The sequence below is a fragment of the Ochlerotatus camptorhynchus genome, unplaced genomic scaffold (assembly GCF_037179485.1).
Source record: "Ochlerotatus camptorhynchus isolate MF236.1 unplaced genomic scaffold, CSIRO-AGI_Acam_v1.1 ptg000276l, whole genome shotgun sequence".
In the NCBI taxonomy this organism is placed as follows: Eukaryota; Metazoa; Arthropoda; class Insecta; order Diptera; family Culicidae; genus Ochlerotatus; species Ochlerotatus camptorhynchus.
The window spans coordinates 1,400,867-1,410,152 of NW_027040765.1; the positions used below are offsets into that span (position 1 = coordinate 1,400,867).

At 41.7% G+C, this 9,286-nt stretch overlaps 1 protein-coding gene across 1 annotated transcript; it reads left to right on the forward strand.

Moving 5' to 3' along the window:
* The first annotated feature begins 5,055 nt into the window (after positions 1 to 5,055).
* LOC135706274 (TATA element modulatory factor-like) lies at positions 5,056 to 8,588 on the forward strand. Its single transcript, XM_065227840.1, has 2 exons — positions 5,056 to 8,182; positions 8,264 to 8,588. The coding sequence occupies exons 1-2, from the start codon at positions 5,204 to 5,206 to the stop codon at positions 8,465 to 8,467; spliced, it is 3,183 nt and encodes a 1,060-aa protein (XP_065083912.1). The 5' UTR covers positions 5,056 to 5,203; the 3' UTR covers positions 8,468 to 8,588.
* Positions 8,589 to 9,286: the final 698 nt, after the last annotated feature.

Below are 9,286 nucleotides of genomic sequence, written 5' to 3' on the forward strand. Positions count from 1 at the left end.
TGGTAGGAAACCATTTGGAAATGCGTGAACATTTTCAGTTTTTATTTATTATCGTCTTTATGAGCAGTTTGGCAGTTGTCACAAATGACATCAAGATGCCTAGCCGGAGTAAATTTTGTTCTGAATAGTTTTCAATCCGGCAAGTAGGCTTACTCAGATTGGGCTTTTCCGCTTTTCACGCTGCCGTTCCGCTTCCGCTGTAATTGCGTAATAAAAAACGGAATGAAACGATGCAAAATGGAAAGCAGAATCAAAACAAAACCGCAAATAAGGCTACCAGAAACTCAAATTTCTAATGGTCATAGGGTTACAAGAAGTTCAAAATAATAATAAACCCCGTTAATATGCACGAAGTGTCATTCAGATAAGTGGGGGTCCACAGTATTGTAGGATATTTGGACACCGCAATCTCCCTCTTATACCTGCACCATTCTAAACATGCGATTATAACCATTTCCCCAGAATTTTGGTACATTTTACTCATCGTAATAAAACTGGTTTACTCAGATTCTGCCAACTCCTTACTGCACATAAGAATGGGTACCGTCTACCCAGTATCAGAGTACACAGAAAATGAAACTTACCCAAAGCTTGAGTTTAAACAACTCAAATTTAAGTAAAACCGCAGTAAACTCAGCACAGAAAATACGATCGACGGAAAACAATCAAGAAAAAAAAAAATCTCTGTTAAATCTCTATAGTATTTCGTACTTACAACCAGTTTAAATTTCCAACGATTGCACATAAAAACTCTCCATAGTCCAGTCCACAACACTCAACTTTATCGTTTTTGTTTTGAGTTATGAAGGTTTTGACGTATGATAGAGAAAGCTAGTAAGTAGAGAAACATGTAAAAAAAAACCTATTTACCAAATGTAAACAATGACTTTGAACGATTTCTCATGAGTATTGACTCAATCTGGCAAACTGACACCAACATCTGAGAGATAACTTACTCTATCAGATGATATAGTTAGTTTGAGTGGGCATGTTGCAATTTGGGAACAACCGACGTTTAAATGCATGGCAAACATTTGGCTTGTACGCCTTTGCACATGTTGCTGCATGGAGAACGAGGTACCCAACACGCTAACTTGAAAGTACCCATTTATAAGTAAAAAAAAGGTCAATTTTGAAGAAAAGTGACTAAACTAGTTTTAGTAGTTTTTTACCCATTAATGAGTAACTGTTATCCATTAATGGGTAACAGATACTCATTAATGGGTAAAAATTGCTAATTTAATGGTAAGTAACTTATCTTTAAAATTTATATTTTTCACCCAATTAAGTTAGTTAAAAATTGAGTTCTCTTTCACTCATCATGTGGCTTTCATGAGGCTAGCTAAAATTAAATAAATTATGAAAACTAAATTTTGAGAAATCCTCATCAATAATCCATTCAGTGAAAATAACCTAACCCTCAATTGAATGCAATTGGCGTTCACAGCGACTCTGTAGCTCTTTACTCCTACGTTAAAATCCATAAGTAAACTTCAGACTGTGCGTGAAACATGGCGGACTTCGTGATAGTACGAATAGTACCGGTGGAAACTAACGATTTTAAATTGATTCACTACTTGAATTGCCTATTGGTCCCAAGCAAATCGATTAATCTATTCTTGTCGAAATTTTAGTACTACACTATGTTTGTTTTGATTCTGTATGGAAGTTTGACAGATAAAATGAGGGGTTCGTGGATTTTCCTATGTTTCGAGGAGTGCATCGATTAGCTTCACGCTAACTTAAAAGTACCCATTAAAGAGTAAATAAAGACCCATTTTGAACAAAAGTGGCTTAACTCATGAAATGAGTAAAACAGACTTTACTCATTAATGAGTATTCGATGAATACGTCAAAAAAAATACCCTTCTTGTTTCTGTAGATGAGTCAAAAGTACCCATTTTGTTGATTTGTGTGCTGCATGGGGCTACCTGGCATTTAACCAATTAAATGCTAAATATTTGAAACACGTCATACTCTTTATTGTATAAAATCAAAATAATTCTAATATATCCGAGTTCCGAGGCATAAAGTTGTCCTTGCGAACGAACACTTTTAGAGCTCGATCCAGTTCACTGCTGGTTGGTCCGCAAGAGATGCTCCTCATCGGTCGGCTCATCTCACAGGTTCGCTTTTCCCTTTTTAGTCTGAAATGGACCACATTTTCAAAATACGTGTCATAATTTTCATCATGATTGCACTTCTAATTCTTACCTCGTAACAATCGGTTCCAAATTCCTATAACGACAATTTTTTAAATGGTTTCGGTGAGTTTTGTCTCGAATGAAACAGACAATACTCGTTTCGTGAATGATCACAACGCTCACTTATTAAAAAAAAGTTAAACACTTTGGGTCTTCACTTCGTCAGAAATGTGTTGACGTTGATTGAAAGCATGTTTGTACCCATTCTTTTTTGCAGAAGACATTTACTCAAATGGGGAAAAAGTACCCGCTTTTCGTGTTTTGAAAATACTCATTTTTTGACAGATTTGAATAACTTCAAAAAATGAGTACAAGATACTCATTTAATGGATACTTTCGAGTTAGCGTGTTGGGACCGAAGATAGTACCAGAACTGAGCCAAAAAGTTGAGCACATTTTATCGGGACCTTCTGGTCTTAAAGTTACCTCTATGGTACTATCCTTTCACTTCACTGAAAAATACCTTAAGAAACTGTCAATCATTTCTAGAAGAGACCATTTTTCGACGGTGCCGTCAATGCCAATAAAGGAGCACGAACGAAGTCGATGAAGCACACAAAAATGACAGTATCAAAGGCAGCGCAGGTTGCTATGATTTTCATCCAAAAATAAGTTACAATTTCCCAATGGTGAAAACATGACGGTTGAGTACTTATAACTTAAAATCGAATTCATTTTAATTTTTGTTTGTTTTTGAGGTTTTTTTAAAATCAAGTGTTTTTGAGTGTTTTTTCTTATCGTGTTTGTTAATCTATTACCCAAAATTGGGTTAACGATTATTACCGTGTTGAAAGTTTTCCTCCTGTCAGTTGCCAACGTGGTATGTAAAGAGGGATGGCAGATATAATTTGCATTTTCTTTTGTTTGTTTGGATTACCTCTAAGCTTATTGTACATTCAAACTATAGCAGATATAACGTTATTTAGGCACTTTTGATATCATATTAAATAACGTTATTACGTTATTAATATCAACTATAGTCTGAACGTAGTACAATGTCATGACGTCAGGGTAGGCGTGTAACATGCATGAGAAAGCTTATACTGTTTGCCACACCTTTTATTTGAATAAACGTATGAATTGATTACACGCTTAAATAATAAGGCCACGAATGTTTTAGTCACCTTTCTCACCGGGAGAGGGTATTACTTATGCGTCTTTTCAGAAATATATGGGAATTCTGGAAGTGAACCATATTGTTAATTTATAATATTTGGCAATAAGCTAATATGCGATATGCAATAAGCTTGAAATGTGAAGAAGAAGAAGAAGAAGAAGACTTGCATCGCGCATCATATTTTTGCAGGAAATCTTCAGAATCGTCATTAATCTTCTTTCTATCAACTGAGCGTGCGCTAACCACATCCAAACACAAATTGTCCTTCATCGTAGATAGAGTCGCCCCCCTCGTGTATTTTTAAGTTTTGTGTATTTTTGTATTAAAGTGTATTAAATTCATTATGAAATGTATTTTTCGTTTTCAAAGTATTTTCGAGGCATTGTTATCAGGGTATTTTAGTTTCAGCATGTACGCATTTACTTATTTTTTATGTATTTTCCAAAGTGTGTATTTCCAATTAAGAGACAAACCAGCCTAGGGCTGAAATTCTCCTTAATAAAGATATATAAAAAATATATTTCCAATTCAGCTGATGATTTGATCATCGCCCCTCGACCCCAAACACGTCGTTAAGCAAAATAACCATAACAAATTTATAATGAGAGAGAGAAGGATTAGTATTTTCCATTTAATTCCACTACTTTATTTGCTTATCATTGACAGATACGCGTATTTCGTCTACAATGTGCAGACTTCTACCAACAATCAATACGAAACTAACGATTTTAAATTGGCTCACCACTTTAGTAGCCTATTGGTCCCAAGTAAACGATTAACGTACCCTATTCTAGTTGAAATTCTATTACTACACTATGTTTGTTTTGATTCGCTATGAAAGTTTGACAGATAACATCAGGGGTGTGTGGATTCATGCAGAACATGCACTGCCCATAATCGCATATCAGTCCCATATGGATAGGAAATCAAGCAAAGATGGGACTGATATGCGATTATGGGTAGTGCAGGGGTGAGTGAAATAGCTTGGGACTGCTTGGGACCGTTGTTCTGGTACTGAGTGAGCCAAAAATAATAATGATTTTCTTCGGGACCCAGTGGTCTTAGAGTTACCTCTATGCTTCTACAGTGTCTTGTACTAATACTCGACTCGTATTAGTCGAGTATTAATACAAGACACTGAAGAAGTCTGCACATTGTAGACGAAATACGCGTATCTGTCAATGATAAGCAAATAAAGTAGTGGAATTAAATGGAAAATACTAATCCCTCTCTCTCTCTCATTATACAGGTATTCCACTAAGACGCCCACATTCATCAGGATTCATAACAAATTTATTAGGGAAGAAATGTGCAAAATATTGCGATGCAATAAATTAATATTTGCAAATAAATCGAATCAAAAATAAGAGTCATGTGAAATGCTAGCTTCTAGCAAGGGTTAGAGATAATTTAGGTACAAATTCCTGCTGCCGAATTGTATTTTGTTTTCTCCGCGCATCTCTCCCTCTGAGTATTTCTAATATAAAGGGCCTTATAACTTATGTTTCCAAAAGCTTTTGTGCCGTTTTCAAAAATTACTCCTAAAATATCGAAATTTTACATCGATCTTTTCAAAATCTCCAACCTATCTTTTTTCTTCCTAAGTCGGGCCCTGTGCTCTGTTTGTCAATAAAAATCATATAAAAAACCATCAAAACAGAGTAGAAAAGAAGAAGATAAAACTTCTCCAAAGAAGAAGACCGAACATAAATTTTGACGTGTCTCCTGCAAAGACGGAAAAAGTGGTCAATCGAAAATAATTTTCTGCTGTAAAAAGTCAACAAAGAGGTGAAAATTTTTGTGCTGTTAGCAGTTGTTTCCGTTCTGGTGATGTAAAACACTCAAGGTCGTCACGGTGGAGGAACTACAAGACACGACGACGATGAGCTGGTTCGATACGACGGGCATAGCCAATCTGGCAAAGAACGCCCTGAAGGAGGCTCAGAAGCAAATTGATAAGGCATTGGACATCAAAGAGGATGCAGTGGAGGAGGTAGCCGGGGATGGGCAGCAGGAATCTGGGACGAAGGTCGATCGGGGCGAGAGCAAAACGGAACCATGTACTCCGGTGAGTGTCGAGGCGAAGGGAGGCGGCAATGTTGGCAAGGGACAGATTGATAGTATATGGGGATCGTTCACGGGGTCGTTTTTCGAGCAGCCAGTGACGACTGCGAACATGACGGTGACGAAGGCTCCTTCCAGTTTGAAGCGGAAGAGCTTCGAAGACTCAGGTATAGCGGAGGTTCCCGGGAAGGTTGGCTCACCGGAGGCTAGTTCGGAGTCGATTGAACTGCTGAGTCCGGTGACGACGCCGGGATCGGCGCTAACGTCGCCCAGTTCGGGGCCAACCATTGGACAGGAATCGGAATCGGTGGAGGTGATCAAGGTTCAAGGGACGCCTTCCAGTGTTTCGACTCCGGATTCGATAACTACGATGGACCGGAGCTCAATTGATGGCGACGATATGAAGTTTACCTCGGTGGAGCTGGTCGATGATGACATCAGCGTGGAGGAAGATTCCGAGGTGTCGTACACCTTGTCGGAACAGCCAATTACGGTGATGGAAACGGGCGAGGGAGGAGTTCCCATAACGGTGGCCCCGAGTAGAAGTAGTTTGCATTTGAGTCTGGAGAAACCGACAATTTCGAGGCAGATGACATTCTCAGAAGTATCCGGGTGCGAAACGGAAGAGTCGAATGATTCGGAAACGACGCTGACGTCGATCGAGAAGCTTAGCAGACAGTCTGACGAGCATCTGGACAAGTCGTATGAGAATGTAGAGATTCAGACGCAGATTTCCGACTCAACGCATAGTTTTGAAGAGATTCCTGCAGCTGCACAGGTACCGTTGCTAGCGGAACCGAAACAGCAGGAAGGAACATCATCGCAGAATTCCGGGGATGAGATTGAGACGGCCACGTCGTCGGATATTGAGATCATATCGAGCCCGAATGGAGATTCTAGCAGCACCAATAGTGGCGCCTACCGGGCCAGTCCTCTAAAGATCACTGATGGTAAGAGCAACATAGATATATTGATGATCAAGAAACGAGGACATACGCGGGAACCGTCGGAGGTGTCAGTGCAGAGCGGAAACAGTGACGATTTGAGCGAGGCGGAAAAGTTGATGCGAAGGATAACGGAAATCTCGGAGATCCTGGAACAGAGGGAGTTTCGGTTGCTGGAACTTGGCCGACAGAATGCGGAACTGCATGAACAGAACTGTCAGCTGACTGCTCAACTGGAATCGAAACAGAGACGTGCCGATAGTACAGAATCGGATGAGTACACGCAGAGATTATCGGCACTGGAGAAGAAGTTCCAGCAGTCGATTCGGGAACGGGAGGCTTTGAAGCGTCAAGTGGACACAATCCGGTCGGAAGCCCAGGGAAAAATGAATCGATCCGAGATGGACAAGGTTATTAGCGATAAGGACTTTATGATCGAAGAACTCAAGAAGGAAGGCGAGAATCTGTCCAAACAAGTCCTGAACCATTCCAACATTATCAAGAAGCTTCGACTCAAGGAGAAGGACAACGAAGCACTGATCAAGAAGCTTAAGGAAGACATTGGTGATTTAACAGATGAAACGGAGCGATTGAAGCGTTCTCTGTCCGCCAAAGAGGAGGTCGAGCGATCCCAAATCGATGCAGTTCACAAACTATCCTCGGAGAAGCGAAAACTCGAAAAAGACAACGGTTCGCTGAAGAGCCAACTGGATGATCATACTCAGAAGCTGGAGACGCTGAAGAAAAGCTTCGACTTTGCTAAGAAAGAACTCACCGAAAAGTCGGAAGCCTATCAGGATCTGGTGAAGAAATCTTCCCAGCTGGCCACGATGGAATCGGAACACAGTTATATCCAGAGGGTGAACGAACAAATCAGCACAGAGTTGGACGATTTACGGGAGAAGCTACGGCGAGCGGAAGCGGAACACGCCCATCGAATCCAGCGGTTGAAGAACGAGAATTCGGATCTTTTGTTGCGCGTGGAGGAAACCGAGACTCGAGCTGAGGAAGAGAAGAATGCCACTGCAATGGTCACCGTTCCTTTAATAAAGCAGATCGAATCCCTCCAGAATGGCCTCCGGAATAAGGAACGACTCTGGGAGCAACGCGAATCGGACATCATTCGCAAACTGGACGAATCCCTGGAAAAGTCCAAAGCCTTCGGAGATAACGAGCGAACGCTGAAGGAGCAGATCTTCACCCTAAACGGACGAATTTCCAATCTCGAAGAACGGCTGACTGCCGCCCTGTTCAAATCCGAAGAGCTGACCAACAACCTCCAGCAGAAGCAGATCGAAATGGACCTGCTTGAGAGTGATCACAAACTCAAGCTGAAAAACCTCGAAGACGAACGGAAATCCTACCGTGGTAAACTTTTGGAACTGGAGTCCAATACTGCGGAACAGGACCGGAAGATAGCGCAGCAAAAGGAACAACTCGATACCATCAAACAACAGCAACAGCAGCAGCCGCACCAAGCGTCCCAACATCACCACCCCAAGCACGAAGCGAACCGGCAGTCTCCTCCGTCACCGTCGCAGGCTCTCGGAATCCTCGGCGAATCATCTCGAACTTCTTCCCCGACACCCAGCATGGGAAACCTGTCGCTGCCGGAATCGATCGGAAGCATCCCGTGGAATCAGATGGATGACGACGCCGGATCCAACAGCGGTCGGCAAACGATCGGAGGAGCTCCGCTTCTGCATACAACCTCACTGCTGGAGAACCTCCAGGCCACCCTGAAGCAACGGGACGGTGAAGTCTACCAGCTGCAGTGGGAACTGTCGCGCTTCCAGCAGGAACGGAACGTACTAAATGCGGAGATTTCCAACCTGACCGCGGAACTGGACATGGTGAGTATTTTACTATCCGTTTAACTGCGGAGGCTTGTTGCCTAAATTCTAATCGATAACACTGTACCCTATTCTAACTAGATCCGCGAAAAATCGGAACGCGCTGCCCAGCTGGAGGAAGAGTTCCAACAGCTACAGGAACGGTACGATGCCTTGCTGCAGCTATACGGCGAGGCGGTCGAGAAGATCGAAGAACTGAAGCTAGACCTGGTGGACGTGAAGGAGATGTACAAGGTGCAGATTGACGACCTGCTGCGGCAAGTTGCCGCCGGGAAGCAGTTGTAGTCGACTCGTGTGGCGACGACGACGACGACGACTACAACTATGGACGACTCCCTGGAGTTGACGTCGGGACAGGATCGTCGTAGTGGGTATGACGCGAGTGGTGGCAAGTGTTACTAAATGTGATAATCGTCTGCTTCTCGGTGGAATGCTTTCGAGGGTGCAATAAAGCGAAAGATGGAGCTTTCTGCTGGATTGTGAATGGTTTGTTGCAAAAAATGAGACGTCACGTAAGTTGTAAATAGTGCCGGTTAAGTTTTGCTTTAAGGATAAACTTGTTTGTCATCACATTTCCAATGCTGGTTCATTTTTAATCCCGCAAAGAAAACGCAGTCGTTGGAGCTTTCAAAAGTCGGAGTTCAGCTGTTTGTAGGTTTGTGTAGCAAAGCGAAAGGTTAGGAAATAATTAGAAAGGGAATATAGATCGTACTGTGCTGGATATTGCTACTATTTAAACAATTAGAATAATGATTGGTATATCAGACACGTCAAATAGCAGTCGAAAGTTCAAGCTCCTTAATTTTATAAACTTCTCGTATGATAGGTAATATATTTATCTCCCACATATTATTAAGCAGTGTAACAGTTGACTGACTTCGAAAATTCCTGTTAATTGTTTTGATATGTTTTCCAGGTTAGAGGCGGCTCAAGATGAATTCTATTCTACAGGTTAAAGGTTTAAGACACTACTTAGGCAGTGTCTGACGAAACCTTTCTAAGTAGCGTTCGCTACACTAACATCTAGATGGGTCTGCGAAATAATTTCCCTACTCAGGACTATGTTCTAAAACGTTTGCCGTCTTCCTGTTGACCTACAATACC